The sequence below is a fragment of the Lygodium microphyllum genome, chromosome 24 (assembly GCF_053477565.2).
Source record: "Lygodium microphyllum isolate KBCC chromosome 24, Lygodium_microphyllum_v1.1.10, whole genome shotgun sequence".
In the NCBI taxonomy this organism is placed as follows: domain Eukaryota; kingdom Viridiplantae; phylum Streptophyta; class Polypodiopsida; order Schizaeales; family Lygodiaceae; genus Lygodium; species Lygodium microphyllum.
This window is the reverse complement of record NC_141158.1, coordinates 124,372,830-124,391,671: the sequence shown is the minus strand read 5'-3', so window position 1 is coordinate 124,391,671 and position 18,842 is coordinate 124,372,830. Positions and strand designations below refer to the sequence as shown.

General features: G+C 40.6%; 1 protein-coding gene across 2 annotated transcripts in view; it reads right to left on the bottom strand.

Moving 5' to 3' along the window:
* Positions 1 to 4,913: 4,913 nt before the first annotated feature.
* The window catches only part of LOC148015613 (prolyl 4-hydroxylase 1), a 100,880-nt gene continuing 86,951 nt past the window's right edge, over positions 4,914 to 18,842 (bottom strand). Inside the window, exons 8-11 of one of the 2 annotated variants that reach the window (XM_087665547.1) lie at positions 15,417 to 15,468; positions 12,436 to 12,525; positions 12,240 to 12,332; positions 4,922 to 6,091 (exon numbers count right to left, since the gene is read on the bottom strand). In XM_087665547.1, the coding sequence (XP_087521673.1) occupies positions 5,984 to 6,091; positions 12,240 to 12,332; positions 12,436 to 12,525; positions 15,417 to 15,468 (343 nt within the window). In that variant the 3' untranslated portion in view covers positions 4,922 to 5,983. Of the gene's footprint in view, positions 6,092 to 12,239; positions 12,333 to 12,435; positions 12,526 to 15,416; positions 15,469 to 18,842 lie in introns of both variants that reach the window. The other variant, XM_087665548.1, reaches the window with a different exon arrangement.

Sequence of the window (18,842 nt, the reverse complement as noted above, 5' to 3'; positions counted from 1 at the left end):
CTATTCTTTTCATGATGCAAATGATGCACCCAAGTCAAAGAAAACTTTACATCACTTGAAATTTAACATTCTCGCATGATCTCAACCACAATCCAAGTTTATGCTAGAATGTTGCACTTGTCTTCATTCGAGACTTAGAATTGGGAACTTGTATTAATCTATCTCTATCATCCCACATCATTATGCCATTGATTTGATTGTTTTAGGTCATGTGTAGGGCCTTTTAGAGAAGATAGAAAATAATGTGCAACAATTAAACAAATCTAATGTGAAATTGGAAAATAGGTGTACTTATTCAAATTTTCAAACACATATTCAAATAGGGTAACTTTTTAGGAAACGAATGAGTAGGCATTTAAATGTGAATATCTTTTTTGGGGAATGTCATAGAGCTATTTTATTAAATGCACTGACAAATGTTGAACTTCCTAAATAGTAAGAGTCTCCCACAATGAGTTTGGTAGGCCAGAAATCCAAAGCTCCTTGAAAATATATCCTTCCTATGGTGAGTTTGGGAAGGAATCCCATGAAAATAAGAAACTTTGTTCTTTATGTGAAATTAGTGAAAGCTATGCAACAAGCATTATAATTTCACCCTCATCACCTACAATAGGAGGTCATAAACTTTTTTCACTTCCCTCTCTCACTACTACCACATGCACATCACCTATTACAATACTAATCATAATTACCTTTAATAGCATGGGAAAGTGCTTTCAAATTTCATGTTATTTGTTCGAAACCTCCATGCTCTTTTGATGTCCCTTTTCAAACTCACATTAGGAAACCCCATCTAAGAGGATGCAATTGTTTTGGCAGTATTTTGTTGTAGAATTTAGTATTTTTGGCATCACAAATGTATTGGGAGTGACTCAAATCCCCCAAAATGACATTCCAAAACCAATGACTAAATTCGAAGAACTAGAGAAGCTAGAATGGTTGAGGGAAGAGCTAAAGATAAGGCTTGTGCAATTTGGCTTTTGTTAAGGCATCCATGAAACATCATGCATACCAAACCTTATAAACCCCATCTTTAGCCCCTTGTGGATACCTCTGAGAATGCCAAAGGACATGAACCCTATCTTTAGCCTTTTTGGTCCCTTTACATGTTTGATTTCAATTATTATAAAAACATTTTGGGAGTTTTGGCTATTGTTGATGCATTTAGGATGTCAAAAACACCTACTAGCATATTCTCAAACTCCCTCGACACATTATTATTTCTTTTAAATTAATTTTTGAGGGATTATGACATGTGATATCATATAGTGTTGCATCTCACAAGATACATTCCTTGTTGTAAAGCTAAGACATGATTACTTGGCATTCTAACACACAACAATTTACATTTTTGGATACCAATATACAATGGCTCTACCCAATTTCTAGAACACTTGAGAACTTATCAATTTTCCTTTTGCAATCCTCTACCTAGATCTAGCTAGCCATCTAAGAATACTTTACTGAGGCTTGCCTTAATTGTATCATGATGCTATCTATGGATTTTTTGTATATAGATCTCCTAAACTTTGAACATGTTTCATTTGTTGGTATTTCAATACCTTCATTCCTAAACTTTTGGCTTCAACTTGATTAGTAAGGATATTGTAGTTCCTTCCTCTCCATGTTAAATACTTTATTTCTTCATGATTGTGAACATAAGTCTTCCTTTCATTGGATCTTCATCCATATCTTTAGTCTTTGCTTCTTAAGATAATTTAAACAATGCCAAGAAAATTGGTATTTTCCATTATTCAAGCCTCAAGCTTCAAGATAATGTACATCCTCTTTATTGTCATTTTATAAAGAAAACAATTTTATGTTTCATGAAATCCTCCAATCTTGAAATCTCATTGTTTTTTGAAACTTGCCGATTGAAACAATCTCTTCACATACACACAAGTGCAATAGTTTGATTAAGCTAGTTTACAAGCATATGATATAATTAAGGTTAAATAAAAACTTATGGAAAGTACAAAAGAATTTGGCACCATTAATTCCACCAAGTGAAGCACAACCACATAGTTATTGTCTTGTACAACCATAGAAAAAGAGACTACAAAGATTATCCGAATTTGGTATCTTTGTATACACCAAGTTTACTTACGCAAAGGAACAAGATAACTCTAAATTATAAGAATAGAATTTTTCAAACACTCAAAAGTACTTACCAAACCTTCTTTGAAAATCTACATTTAAGTTTTGTAGTCCAAAGGAGATGGTAGATATCTTACAAGCTACTCCATAACTCTTACCTCTAGTCTGTAATTTTTCTTTATTTTAGCTTCCCATAAACAAACCTCTCCCAACATCAAGCATCATCACAAGGAAAGTAGAATTTAATACAAATCACATTCTTTTTCTTTTGTTAGTGAGAGCACATCCATATAAGATACAATTCATAAAGACATATTTATCTTGGATAAGTAAGCATAGGAATGCTCTTTGGCATTTGGATAAACTAGTAACATGGTAGAAATCCATCTTAGTAAACTTTGGAAAAATAAATTACATTTGAACAATTGTTCCTTTGATCCTAAATTAATTGGAAACACAAGTTTGTAGGATCCTTCATCCAAAATTCCCATCATCTAATGTTACTAAAGAATTTGGACCATTGAATGTGAAGATAAAAATCTACCAAAAATAACTAGAAAATATTTCATAAATGTGTGTCTACTAATTAGGCAATCTCAAAGGACGTGGAGACTTGCAACATACATACAACTACAATATTGGGTTGTATGTCTTCTATTTTTGCCCCATAAGCAATACTCCAAACATGCACCTCCAATTTCCTAAGAAACAACAATCATTTCAAATATAATTTTATTTTCCAATGTCTAATTAGATGGATTTCCACCATGTTAGTAGTTTATCCAAATGCCCAAGAGCATTCTTACACTTACTTATCCAAGATAAATGTGTTCTTACGAACGTTATGTATGCCATTACCTTTAAAGAAAGAGCACGTCATCCCCCCAAGTGTTACATTAGGTTTACAATCCATTAAGTCTCAATTTCAATAACTGAAAGAAACTCAAAAGACTAAAATGGATATCACATGCATATCAATATGAAAGCAACAATCAATCACCAACACAATATCAATGATATACCTAATGTCCAATCTAAAAGTATTGAAAGCATTGAGAGATTCTAAGAATACCAAGGATTCTTCAAAAACAACAAAGAATTATATGGTTTTTATTTGAATAAAATAATTATGTAATGGTGATCTTCTAGATTATTTGATGTGGGATCGCACTCTCCCAATCTTATGTCAACAAAGTCAAATACATAACTAATACCACTTACTAATAATTCATAATCCAACGTCCCATATTCCTTTTTACTCTATATACACACACAACAAACACACTATCCAAAACTATTTTTATTCATTGGCCTAGTTTTTAAATAAATCTCCAATGTATTAAGATGTCTTTATCTCAAAGCGTATTTCAAGTCCTTACTTGGCAATCTCAAAGCTTTTCATTTGTCTAAAGTTTCCATAGCAACTTTGTTACTTAACCATTAGTGCTTTGACATCTTGTGTGGTCTAAGTGAAACATATCAATTAAACTACACATAGCCCATAGTATTTGATTGCATAATTGATTGAGTATACACTATAACTTGTAACAACTTTCTTAATGCTTCTCTCAAATCCATTACACCCATCCTTTTGTGGCTTGATAGAGGTTTTTTGTCCATAGAGTTGACAATCTCATACAACTCCTAAACTTGTCCTAGCCAAAGCAAACTATGCCAATTTTGAATAATTTCAAAGGTAACATGTTAAATTTTAAAAAAGAAAACACAATCATGCTTACTACTCCAAGAGGATGAGAAACTTTTTACTTGAGTAAGCCAACGAGGATTCCACACTTTTGTTGTAAGCAAACTCCATGGTGGCATTGCAACAAGGCATCACTAACCAGTTTACTAGCCCTCAACATGCCAAAAAGAATTTCGGCGTGCAAATCACAAAGAGTCGACTTTTGTTGTAAGCAATCTCCATGGTGGCATTGCAACAAGGCATCACTAACTAGTATACTAGCCCTCAACATGCCAAAAAGTATTTTGACATGCGAATCACAAAGAGTCAACATAAGCCTAAGTGGCAAAAGTTTTGCACCGTGTAATTGTGACAAACTATGATTTTACTAGCTAAGATTTCTCAACTTGCTTCCTTCGTCAAAAAATTGAGAATTAATCTCAAAACTCCAATAGGTTGAGCAATAGATTTTTGAAAGAGAATTCCTCATGCTTTGAACTCTTACAAGATCTATGTAGGATTCACCAAAGATCCCTTGAATACTCAACATATACATTACTCTTTGGAGAACCTTTCCAAGAATGTATCACATAGCTTGTGCCTTCTTCTAGCATCCAAAAGATTCAACATGGAATTCATCAACTAAAACATGTGAACATATCTCTAAACCCACAGTCATGCATCTATGAGTCTATCCGTGTATAGTAAATAATGAGTGTAGAAATAGCACATAATGGGCAAACTTGTCTTACAAATCCACCCAAAGTCAAATAAGCCCATGTGATGATGCATGATCACTTGCATCCAAGTACCACTACATACATACACCACCTTGTCATCAAAATATGTATTCAGTATAGTTTGAGGTATTGATTCTATCATTCTCATTCAACACATCCACTTGCATTATCAAAAAATCTTTCGACATAAATTTTACATTATTGCAATAAGGGTGTCTACTAGTTATTGTTTTGTGGTCTCACAATAAAGCAATATTGCTTTGGATGCAATCAGTAATGCAAAACATCTATAATTTATGAAACAACATTTTAAAAAGCAAAATGTGTAAGTTAATTTTGAGCATAATTGCCCACAAATTGTAAATATTTTCACGTAATCGCATATTTGGGATCATTTTGGGCCAAACCATGTTTATACTGCACCAGTAAAGTTTAATGTTGCCGAGCATTAGTTATCATCATCAATAAGATTTCTTTAAAATCATCCCAAAAGGCCAAATAGTGATCCACCTTTAGAACATCCGCATTATTGCAATGCGGCTATACTTCTCGTTGATTTGCATTCTAGGAAGAAAGCCACGTTGCTTCTTCCTTTTTTGGGTAATGCGGATATATAAAGAAAATAAAGGTGATACATGCAGCAAGCAGCCTTGGCCGCGGTCAGAAGCGTCTTGCAAAAGAGCTTACAAATCCCATCTCTGCTGCTTTGAATGAAATCCTGAATGCAAAATAACTCTAATTCTATAAAACAATATTTGGAATCAGGTTGTAATTGCCAACAAATCGTAAATTATTTTCACGCAATTATATTTTCGGGGTCAATTTGACCAAACCCAATAATTCTCGATGTTCGCAAGCAGCGGGGTTATCGTCGTCGATAAGATTTCGTTGAAAACCCAAAACAAAAACAACACAAGAAGCAAGTCAAATCATGTATCATACAGCAGTAATGCCACTTACCCAAGACAACTTCAGAAAAATCACTGCGACCGAAGCTCTACCATACCCCAAGTGACACTGCAGGAAACACTGAGATGTTTGACATCACTACCTACAGGCCAAAACTCCACGGCTTCGCAACTGCATCAAAGTCCACAGTAGACACAATCGTGATGCTTTTAAACCATCTTGCCAGTCTGATGGATATGGACTGGTAAACATTTCACAACGAATGCAACAACCGAACTTCTCTTTCATGATCTCTCCATGGCTCAAGGTCATCCACTAATACAAAACTGGCCCTCCAACCAAATCAGATTGGGAACGCCCATTGGGAAAACCACGTGCTACACACAAACGCAATCATATTGAGTGGCATTCACCACCTTTCCATTTGTGTGTAGGGCATTCACCACCCTTCCATGGAACAGACGGCTGTTCAACCAAAATTGTTATCTGCCATATCATCTCCTTTAATAATCACATAATTACAGGACTAGTTGATACTGGATACATGCATCACTTATACGAACGCATGCTGTCTTAGCCACTTTGTGGCTGACCACTTTTCCCCAGCTATCACTGAACAGCTTCCATGAGTTGTTGCAGGATCTACATCTCCATCCAGCTTCTGTAACAAATCAACCAACCATCAATTATCAGCTTGCGATGAAATTGCAGAAGGATGCCACCTCCATGAGTTCAAAGGACTCATTGATTCCTTTTAACAGTTACATATCTGGGGAAACAAAATGATTGTCTCGAAATTATCCAACCATTTATACAAGCATTGCATACAAACCTTAAAATGCAGATCCATTTGTTTAGTTTCCCCTTTGCTAAGTTTGGTGATTAGTTTTGCAAAAAGATCAGGCTTGACCTTTCCATAGGCCAGCAATGAAAATTCAGGACATAAAGCCACCTGCACTTTTTAGACCTTCCCTTTTTTATTTTAGTAGCCACAATTTTTCCAAACCCTTCATTGTCCACTCTCTTTTTAGAGGATAGAAGCAAATTGAGATTCATAATACTCCAGAGCTTGTCAATGTGTCGAGAGAGATCATAATCCTCCAGGCAGCTCTTGTAGATGAGGACAGTTGACCCAATTTAGGAATAAGAATAGGGCAACTTCTAAGAAGATAAGGCATGCATGTCTTAGTGACTGCTCCACATCTTTTATGTTGAGAAAGTAATTATTTGTTTACCTTGCCAATGGGCAATATTTAAGCTAACATCTCCATAAAAACTAGGCTTTAAATCAGGCAATTCTGTTCTCCCATGTATGTTACAGATTTACTGCCTACTATTTTAATGGCTTAGTCATGTACCATAAGTGATTGGGATGCTTTTGAGTCCACGGTCATCAAAGCAGTCAGTGAAAAGAATTTTGGACTGATATGATTTGCAGAATAGTGGATACTGTTACCAACTATACTATAGTCCTCCATTTAATAAGAGAGCCTGCTCTAAAGGCTGTATCAATTCTTCAACTTCCTCCAAATGGGGCCCATTTTATATCCATCACCCATATCATTTACACAACCCGGGATACTGTGTATGACCATCATTAGCTGCAACATCTTGAACCATGTTCAAGGCTGTACCAAATGTTAAGCCTTGTTGAGTTCTATGCAGCCAATGGTTGCTTGAAAAACCTGCCTCAAGTAATGCTCTCCAGGTGCATCATCCTATCTGTCGGGTGGTTGTACAACAATTAGAGTTTTGAAAACATGCCTCCTCTTACCAACTCAATTGACCTATTTTTTGTTGTGTTGACACACTAAAATGTGGCTGATTATACTAATCAATAATAAATATGAAAGAAGATATGCTCAACATCATGACTGCAGCATAGGCAGGGGAAAGGGGAGGCCAAAGCAAGGGAGTCTAGTTCCCTTGAAAGTGCTATCCCTTTACAACAGGCTATGGTACCCCCAAGTGTGGAGAACAGCTCTATAGCCTCCTAGCAATAGTACAGGTCACCTTGGAGCTGCTCCCAACATCAAAGACCAGAGCTGGGCAAGGACATCGTGCATCAAGGGGCACAACCACTGAAAATTATATTGCAGCAGGCCCTCCAGATATGCCACCCTGAAAGGCTCCCAATGTGTTCTCCCAATGTGTTCCCAAAACTCTGACTGCAGTGTCAAGGCCAAAGCTGCTAGCTGGGCAAGGCCTAAAAGCAAACAACTGCAAGTGCTGGCATGAATGATGAAGATTCTGTCATGCATCTCCGCCTTATAAAGTCGGTGCCACCTGGCTGACTGACTTCCAACACAGAGTCCCCCAATTTATGCACTCTAGCCATCCCTTATCCACAAAAAATCCTGAAAGTCCCTCTCCAAACCAACTAAGCCACTTCACATGCCAAAGACCGTGCTCTAATGTCTCTAACACTGTTGTGGGCAGTACCAACAAAGACCATCTAGCTGCATTTGCGCCGAGCAACTGCTAACTGTAAGCTCACGGTGGGCTAACCGTGATAAGACCTTCTAAGGGTGCTGAGTCTTCCGTGCACCCTTCCAAAAAGCATGTCTAAAGGCTCAGTCACACTGTGCTTCTCTCAACCATTGCCTACACAAGGAGGCGGCCTACTCATCATCACCTTGCAGCAAAACATGCTTGCCTGCTCATGTCATGTAAAGAAGAAAATTGTAGAAACTGCCAAAACGCATGAAGCTGGCCAACACTTCATTCCTAGATGATAGATCCCAATCCACCTAATCCAGTACTCAGCCAACCCACATCCACAAATGCCACTCATAGAACTCCTGCTAAGAAATTCAAGGATCCAATATCCTTGACTTCCATCTCAACCCAACAACAGGAACTCCCCAGGAGATCTAGGAAGGCATCCCTTGCTACACCCTAACCAACACCAACCTGCCATGCTCCTCGATTATGAAGAATGTATCAAGGTGCTTTGAATCCTGCCACCTGTAGTTGAACTCCTAATGGAAAATTGAGCAACACTCACTCTCATGAGAAGTCGGCAGGGAGGCGCAAGCCACTAATCCAGGATAGCAGCATCAATCTCCTGCCTACAAGTTATCACCACTCTTGTGTGCCCTAGCAATGGTGCAAGAAATGGCTCCTATAAATGCTAGTGGAACAGCCAGGGCAACCCATTGAAGCCACCCATTAACTATGCTTTTTTTGCAAATAAAGTGTGGCTAATTATATTACTTCAGAAAAAAACCTGAATACAAAGAAGTGCTCATGCTCAACAGACCAAGCTGGAGCTGGTGAAAGTCACAGATACATCATATATACAAGCCTCTCAAGGCGGTCTGGGGGGGATACGGGCAAGAAGACATGGAGGGGGGATGTATCGCCATCTGGGGCTGCCTGCCTGCATCACGAAGAACAGGTCCTGGCCGCCCCTAGTGTGCATGAAATGACCTCCGAGCTCCTGACGACCCCTGGACTCGCCCAGCACCTGATCCTATCAGCCTCGAAGGGAGTGGATGATGGAGGTCCAGAGCTCCGCTAGGGTCACCTTCCCATACCTCAGAGTGGTCTACCGTGGGCTCCACTACCTGGCAGATGGGTAGAACCTCTAAACCCACCATTGCGCACGACCCTGCCTCGATCATGAATATCGTGTCCTACATCTCGGCCGCATACAGAAGGTGACGGCCTTGGCTGACCGCCTACCAGCAGAAAGCACCCCAAGAGATACATCCAAGGCTGGGTGCTATGCGGCGCAAGATGCGGCATACTCCGCTCCACACGAGCTATGCCGCCTCACACGACCAAAGGCAATGCTTTGGGGTTTCCATCGACTGCTGTGTGCAGCACTTACAAACTCCCTCCTGCATCTGGGCAAGCCAACTTCCCACCACCAAGCTTCCATGTGCCACTAGCCATAAAAAGTACGATACCCTCCTCAACCTCCAGCTATCCCATAGGCGGCGCCAGGAGGTTCGTCGGAACGGCTCCACGATGCTATGCTCCGCCCAGTGCCTGCTACGTGACAGCGCCGAATCCATGTCCTACTGCATCAGTACGTGTCTGCCAATCCTGACAGTGTACTCCAAGAACCTCGGAGGCTTCTTGGCGACCGCAGTGGCCGGCCAAAGCCACTCTCCCGGATCCCACTCCAGCTCCTCAAGTGGCCTTCCTTCCCAGATCTAGAGGCGCCACTCCCTAAGCTCCTACCAAAAGACCAAAGGGTCCAACCGCCATGTCTTCCCCTGAAGGCCAGCCACCCGGATCCTCTTCCATGAAAGGACAGCTATCCCCTCATCCTCCTGCCCTCTGTCAAGAGCCAAACGCCCCCCCCCCCTCCCCCCCCCCGCACTGTGAAAAAGGTCCCAAGTGGAGCGCCACCCACTCTTCGTGCCACCTGTAGGGGGATGCCTGCTAGTGAAAACCTAGCGGGCCATACCTCCCCCGGCTCTATCGGCTTTTGGATCGAGGGAGCAAGCCACTCTTGAGGTATCACTGCGTCTATCTCCCTTCTCCTCACCTCCACCTCGTTGGCAGCCTGATGCTTGCTTCAGCATCTCCTCGTCTGCCATCTTGTACACCTCCCACCATGTCCTGATGGTACGAACTGGACCAGCCTCCCAACCAGCCCACTGGGTGTGGGGACGCTCGCCAATCTGTGCCCCTTCCTGGTCCCTGATCTGGGGGTTTCAAATCACCGACTGACAGTCTATCTCCTCCTGGCAGCCTAGGGGGCTCTGGATAAGGGCCTTACGAAGGCCCTGCCACACACGGAGCAAGCTGCGTAGGAAGGGTGATCTGGGCTGACGTGAAGATCCATCTCAGGGACGGCCTCCACTCACCGCCAAGCCTCGGTCTACAGTCCTGAAGACCCTCCTGCAATAGGACCTTCCAGGTATGCCCTCCCGGTGTGAGCCCGCGGACAACTAGCTTGCCCAGGAGGGCCATACTCTGATACTCTGGGTCTATGATCCCAAGCCCTCCCTCTGCCCGATGTCGTATAATGGTCGCCCACGCCACCTTGGCCCTGGAATCCCTGGAGCCGTCTGACCCGGACCAAAGGAAATTCCGCACTAGGCGGCAAAGCTGCATTACACAAGAGGAGGAGAAGCACCAACACGAGGCGATGTACCAAGCTATCACTAGGAGGACCTGGTTAACTACCAAGGCTTGGCCGGCTAGTGAGAAGCGAGCCATGCTCCAGTAGTTCAGCTTCCTCCGAATAGAATCGAGGATTGGAAGAAATTGCTAGGCAGGAGTGATGTCGAGTCCCACCTGGAACCCTAGGTATCGAACGGTCTGTCCTCTGCTCACCCATCTAAATCCCAAGTGGATGCCCCACTCCGTGCTAGAGTCCAGGTCTGTGAGGAAAGCAACCGACTTTCGCTAGTTGATTTTCGCTCCGTTGTAGAACAGAACACCTCAAGAGCCAACCTCACTCTTTCATGCATCAACTCATCGTCCTCTATGTAGAGTGTTGTATCATCTACATACTCTGAGTCTAACAACTTGGTCTCCTCTCTTACTGGAAGTCGGAGGCCACGTAAACCGCTCACACGTGACCTGAGGAAGTGAGACATCGCCTCTACAAGAAGGAACATGTACGGAGCCAGGGGGCAGCCTTATCGGACCGATCTCTCCAGCTGAAACTCCTCCCCTCACCTCCCTCCTATGAGAACCCTCCTGGTGGCCGATCTATAAAGTGCGGAGACCCCGGAAATCCAAGCCTGGGGGAAACCCAACCTCACCATGGTCCCCTCTAGGAAATCCCAGTCCACCCTATCATAGGCTTTCTCAAATAGTAGTACGGCCAGTCTCTGCCCACTGTACTGGGCCCACTCTATCGTCTCAAAAAAGGTGAATACATTGTCCAGGATGCTCCTATCCTGGACAAAGCCTGTCTGTGTGTCATGGATGATGTCTGGAAGCAAGCGGCATAGTCACCTACCAATCATCTTTGCCAGTGCCTTATAGGCCACTAGCTGTAAGGTGATCGGTCTCCACTAGGAAAGCTCCAACCGGTCTCCCCCTTTGGAGAGAAAACTGATAAGGCCTGCCAATAGACTTGGCATGTGTCCTCAAGTGAAAATCTCCTGAAAGGCCAACAGTAGGGGATCCTTCACCACTTCCCAGAAGGTAGTGAAGAAAGCCTTAGAGAGGCCATCCTCTCCCGGGCATTTTTGCCCCTCCTGTGTATGGAAAGCCTCCTCTAGTTCCTTCTTTGTGAAGGGGGCTAGGAGGGAGCGTCCCATCTCCTCTGTGACGAGGGACAGGATGTTATCCCAAACCTGCTGTCTACATCGCTATCCTCTAGCTGAGGTTGTCTCCTACTGGAAGAGGCGACTATAGGAGTCGGTGGCAATCTCCATCACCTCGTATGGGCTAGAACGGGTCCTCCAATACTGATCTTGGAGGCTGTGTATCTGCTCTCCTGAGGTGCGAGACTGGTGCACCTGAAAAAACTCCCTGCACATCGTGTCCCCCTTCCGTGCCCAAAAAGCTGCTGAGGTGCGGAAAGAGAACTCAGAGCGCATGTCCGCTTGAAAAAGAAGCTTCCAACCTATCCACACAAGGCTAGGCCTCACAAGCCAAAGGGCTTAATTAATTACAAAACTAGATAACCACCAGTCAACCTAGATACCTTACACTGTAATTTGCTACACCCATGGTATCTAGGAAGTTTACCAAGCTGACATCTCTGTGTTCCATCAACCCATATAAATCCCCTGCAGATCTTGACAGCTCAACATACTAAGCTTTTGCAATTACCAATGACAACATGTGTATGGTCAAATTATACAAACAAAAATTCAAACATGTCTATCTACCTGACTCCAGAAAAGAACAGCATCTCCCTTTCTTGGCTCTATACAAAGACCCTTTTTCTGCTCCCCCCCACAACTGCATGCCTGCTCACCTACCTAAAATGTAAATAGAAAATATAATTTTTAATATTTCTACATAGAATCCCTATCAAACAACATTGTATAATTGATCATTTATGATTTTGATGTAGAAACATACGTATGGAAAATAAGTTTCTCCGCCTTGCATGGAGTCAGTAAGATACATTAGAAATGTTGCAACACGTTGTCCACCACGTTTTATGTTGAACTGCAATATGCAAAGGTTTAGTTCCCCTCTCTCTCTAAACAAAAACTGAAGAAGCCCCAATGAACTCACTCTAATTTAAGAAGAATGGGCATGAACTCGTAACAGTGTGCAGGTGGGCTGAAACTAAAACAACAAGAATGTACAACAGCCCGCATACCTACACATGCAATGTGCACGACTCAGATGAAAACCTATCGACATGTTAGACTGGGTGAATAATGAAGGGCTAAAAGTGGCAACGTTAACAGTACACAGTTACTTTCTCCACACACACTATAATATTTGTACACTAAATAGAGATGGAAGAACATCTTACAAAAAAAGTAAAAAACTCTAAATGGAAAAATGAAAACATCTAGTCAATGGAGGGGCGAAAAAATAATAGCATCCAAATAATGTATAGACATGACAATTCTAAAGATCAAAAGAGCAAGGTTACAGCTTTATATTTGAGCAATCTAGTCCAAACTTGGTGGGCAAGAGTGGCATATGATCATGCCACTCCAAGATCGTGGGGACCCCATAGTTGTCAAGAAACCTGTTTCCTAAGGTTAGGAAACTCGCTTCATACCTAGGCATTTCATAAACGTATGAAACACCTGTTTTAAACTTTCACAAATGACATACCCTAAATGTCTTGGGACTCTTGTGATCATCCTTTATCATGGATTCTTTAAACACATTGACACAGATGTTAGCATTGATTGCTGGAGTTTTATTTTGAGGTGTTATCCATGATGATTGCATATATTGATGCCTCCTTTTATAGCTAAAGTTGATGTTGAGCATGGACAATGAACCATGATGCATGCAAATATTGATGCTCTATTGAATGTTCCTTGTATTGAAAGGCCAAGTGTCTATATGTCCATTTTAAAATAGAGGTGAAGATGGAATGGAGTCACCTCTGACAACGAAAGAGCAAGTCATGTGATGATTACAGAAACAAATTTTGGAAGCCACTCTTGAGGTTCAACACATCAAAATCATCAGTTAATAAGTAATCCCTTCTCGATGGTTCATTGGAGCCAATTCCCACGGTGTGATGGGCAGCATGTACAGGATAAAAGTACATAATCAAGTGCCCTCCAAACCATATGAGATAGCCACATATCATAGGGTTCACCAACTTCAGCTTATGGAAAATTGAAAAATGTTTTTAGTGTTGAATGTTATGATTGTGTTTCCCCCCCCCCCCCCCCCCCCCCCCGGGATTTAAAAAATACATGCATGCAGACACCATTGGTTCTAGTAGGAGATCCTATCATCACCACCTAAATGATTATATGCACCTAACTGGTCTTGCCATCACAATGACTAAAAAACACATCATTTGTGAGACGAATCTCCCATATTCAAGACATGGACAAGTGAAAATTTTCTCATTGGATGACCTTCTAGATTGATTTTGTTCCCTTCTATGTTCTTTCATTTGGATTTGGAGTCACTGTGATGATATCATCTAGATGTGCAACACTTAAAAATATTATCCAGATCGGATATGGAAAGATGATGCAGCAGTTGATGTAGCCAAGACCTTAGACATTCCTTCTGCTACGATGTCTCCTAACATGCCAAAGTAACCACAACCACATATGGTGGGATTAAGAATTGCAAGTTTTGCTCAATATATTAACCATTGGTGTTGTCATATTAGTACCTCACAGTCAGTTTTGCTCAATATATTAACCATTGGTGTTGTCATATTAGTACCTCACAGTCGGTTTGTTTTTTCCTTTTGGGTTCACTTCAATTTCTAAATTTCCATAGCTAAACCATGTGGGAATCAAATCTATGGCATCAGGTTTTGGAGAACTGTGCTCTACCAAACTAAGCAGATGCACTTCTTGATTACTCTGCTCAAGGGCTAGCTTATTCTTCCATAACTAGCTGATCACCCTTATTCACAATATTTAACATGCAACTAAAATGCATGAGTAAACAGGCATCCAAGGAGCATGCAGAGAACACAACAGAGGACTCGTGCTGACAGCCTATTAAGGTGAATGACTAGATTTTTTAATTGCCTCGTTTTCAATCTTTCAAGCAATCTTCAAAGTCAGCCTAGAAACCAGCTCAGACAGCTGGAATTAAATTTCTTGCTTTCTTTAGATGTCTATTAGAAGGCATTTCTAAACCATAAATTCTGCAAGCTTAAGGGAACGGACACAAACCCAGTTCATCCTCATCAATCACAGGTTCAATAAACCTAATTGCACTTGAATTGCCCGACAGTTGTTCAGATAAAGTGCCATAATGATTAACTTCTAATCTTATCGAGTTACCCCTGCCAATGGCCTAACCATCTAGAAAACATGAGAAAACACTAGTTTAAAATTCTTTACAATGCACATGAAACAAGAGAAAGCATTGCACACTATGCCCTTCATCTTCTAAGTAGCATCACACGTTAATCCTGATGGACCATATTTTGCATTTTGCCTTGGAATATTTTGTGCCAAGGAGCCTTACTAATAGATTCTTTTTCCTTCTTCATTAAAGAAGACAGTTATATTTTTCACAGCCACTAATCCAGTTTAACACTACAGCCTTAGATTCATGTTGCTTCAACCATGCACAAGGAAGAATCAAGTGATGAATTTATTTAAGATTATTTAGTTTATTGGACTAGCACAAACTACACATTGTGAAGCATATTAAGAAAAACAATAATGTCGAATACTTCCATAAAATTTCCATATAGCAACAGCCACTAATGGGAAAGTTCTGTGAAGGTAATATAGTCACTACTCAATGTGTATGTTTAAATTCAAGCTGATAGGAAAACAAATAATCAAGGATAAGATTGAGAACATAAGTTGAACCAACCAAACATCAGATTACAGTACAAAAGACAATATTTTAACCATTAGAAACTGTTTCGCCCTTACTTCATCAGCGAAATAGTCATGATGAGGTTTGTAATATTGACCAGGTTCATATCTGTCAAACAATAGTCCAAAAGCACAGTGAGGAAACTTTCATGAATTTCTGAAAAAATCACATCCATACACACATGCCCAAAACCACCCCCCCCCCCCAGGGCGAAAATAACGAAACAAAAGAGAGACACCAACTCGTACATCTACGCATACCCCACCAAGTTAGTACACAAGCAACCATCCATGTGAGGAGACTGCAGTATACTATACAATAAAAAACCAAGGAGAAAACTAGGTCCAGAAGCTCAAGTCGCTCAAGTGCGTGCTTGTGTCAAGAGGACTTGAAATTTTATTGCTTTGCTTAGCATTTGATTAAAAGTTAATCAAATATGCTAATGTGACTTGCACATCTAAGGTGCAAGTTAATTATTTCACAATGTGGGACCTAGAACCCTGAAATATCAATTGATACCAAAGGCAAAGTTGCAATAAGTTATGTCTACCATGTACTAGACAGTACCTAGTGTCAAATTTTGGCCTAGACCATTTATTGGCCACTAATGTCAATGGTGACATCAGAGACTAGACACTAATTAATTAATTAATACCAATCTAAGGGTCAATAGCTGCTCAAAGATACTAAGAAGACAAATTGGCCTAGCCAATTTAATAATTGGTTAGTGGAATTATTTTTCTAAGCACTAGAATAATTATTAAATTCATTAACAATTTAAAAATTAACTTAATAAGCTAGATAATGCTGAAAAATAGAATTAGAAGACTGCCACTTTGCAAAACTTGCCCATGCAAGTGGAAAACACGTTTTTGGAGCCAGCCATTGTGAGAGAGAAGAAGACTGCTAGAAAGCAAGGAGATACTGCTGATGTGATTTGCAACCACTAAGGACCATTCCTACAATAGTTGACAACAATTTGGAGTCCTCCAAAAGTAAGTGCCAGCAACCCAAGGTCCTAGTGTAGGTGACAACAGACATGAGGGGGCAGCAATCTTTCTGGTAGTCCTAAGCTACAGGTGACATCTTCCATAGTTGTTTGAGTAAGAGGCGGCAAGAGTTTTTCAGCATTTCTCGCGATGAAACTCTAAAATTGCATTATTTCTCATCCCAAAGCCATCTCTCAAGTCATCTCAACAAAATCCAGCCAATAGAGTTATCAAAGGTGGAGATATTGAAAAAACTCTATTGTAAACCCTAATTTATAGAAGAAATTAGGATTTGATAGCCACCTCAAGGTGTATCTTAGAATTGAGGGCCTAGGACCTGAATTCCAATAGTTGAAAGAATTTCAAAGAAATTCAAAAGGCCAACCACCAATATTAGCTTTGGGGCTGAATTTGTCTTTCAATGAGCAAGGTGAAGGCCAATCCCCCGAGAAAACCGAGGGGTAAATTAGTTTGGAGGCTTGCTTGTCCACTTTGACAGCAAGTGACACTTGGATTAGCGGAGGCAATCAAAGAATCTCAATTTACTCCATCCATTCACAATAAAAACTAAAAAAATACAGCAAGGGGCGCCACTTTTAGGGCCAATAGACTGTCCATTGCCCAAGATTAAAGTGGTAACATTTGCATTTTCAGTTTATGTAATTTTTATGCTTGTTGTAATTAATATTAAATCAGGTTAGTACCACCCTACCAAGGAGGAAGGCTGGTTTCAAGGTTCCATCGTCGAGATACCATCAAATCCCTTAACTTGGTGGGCTTGAAGCACCTAATTGAAGGTCAAAAGCTTTACTCTAGTATTGAAACTAGTAATGCTTGCATGAGAGAACTACAACTATTAATGCATGCAATGTATAGGAAAATGTATCTTGGTACGGTTGCTAGTATAGATATTCCCATGCACAATCACATTGCAATGGTCTAAAGTATGCAAACATGCATGTTTCCTAATGTTCATGCTCCTAGCATATCAAGCACATGAGAAGCTAGTCAATTGGATGCAACATTGCATATTGGTTAAGATGGAATTGCAACAATGTGAAAGTACAAAGGATCTCCGTGCTCTAGAGAGACAAAGACCTAGAACCTAGTGGAGGTTTTGAGACAAATAAAGTTACAAGGTAGGATATCCGTGCGCTTCTCGATGAAGTTTTACTATTGTTTCACCTTTGATGGATGCAATGGATGGAGGGTGACCTGGCAAATCATCCCCAATAATGCACTCTACCTTGATGTATTTCACTTAGAGTCAATTTTGGACTGGGATTTTCAAGCTCAACAAGGCATAGAAGGTCTAGAGTATTACCTAATGCTCAATGGGGAGGTTGCACCTCCACTTCCCTAGTGATGGACAGTTCATATATAGTGGATCTTAGATGTACCTGGTTTGCATCCAGGATAATGTATGCTGACAGTATTTGGGATTACTATTGGATGTACTAGTCACTATGAGTTGGTATGCATATGGTATGGTTTGCACCTAGCCTCTAAAACTATACATCTACAAGGTATGCATGGACTACATGGGATATACATTTTGATGTGATATACATTTGTAAGGCATGTATGGGATACATGGATGATATACAATGTACATTTGTGGGTGAGCAAGAGAAGTACAACTACGTAAGTTACATGTGGTTTGTAATTGGTGTATGCTTTACATGAGAATCGTGCGGTACATCATTGCTATGAGACATTGGTTATGCTTAGTTCATGCAATATAATGTCTTGGTGGGTCAAAGTAGTGTCAGATTTTGGAATGTGGATACATCTCTTATGATTTTGATAGTGGTTATGATTCATGTGAGCAGATTGTAACTGGTTTTAGTGACTAGAATTTCACACACTGAGGGCATGAGCATGGTTAAGCAATATCTGCATATGTGGTTTGACTATGATACCAATGTATATTTCTAGCAGTGGCAATAGATGCTTTGGCACATTACAGTGCAATCGAGGATGATTGCAAGGATTTCAAGGCAGTGATCTGTTACGAGGACGTAATTTTTTTTTTTACTTTGCTTAGCATTTAATTAAAAGTTAATCAAATGTACTAATGTGACTTGCACATCTGAGGTACAAGTTACTTATTTCACAATGTGAAAACCAAGACCCTGAAATATCAGTTGAATTTATTAGCCACTAATGTCAGTGGTGATATTAGAGACTAGGTATTAATTAATTAATTAATGTCAGTTTTTGTTTTTGTTTTTTGAGCCGGGTGCCTAATCAGACTCAAAGGCTTCCACCCTATGCCACTAGCTTATGATTTCGCTACTTCCTTCAGGACCAAGGTCTTTGAAAGACTCCTCCCAATGGGAGGGGCGTGGATAGGCACCTAGCACCCCGGTTCAGGGGTCCAAGTAGTGCTGGAACTCTCACCAGCTAAAACAAAGTTAATAACTACTCAAAGATACGAAGAAGAAAAATTGGCTTAGCCAATTTAATTATTGGCTGATGGAATTATTTTTA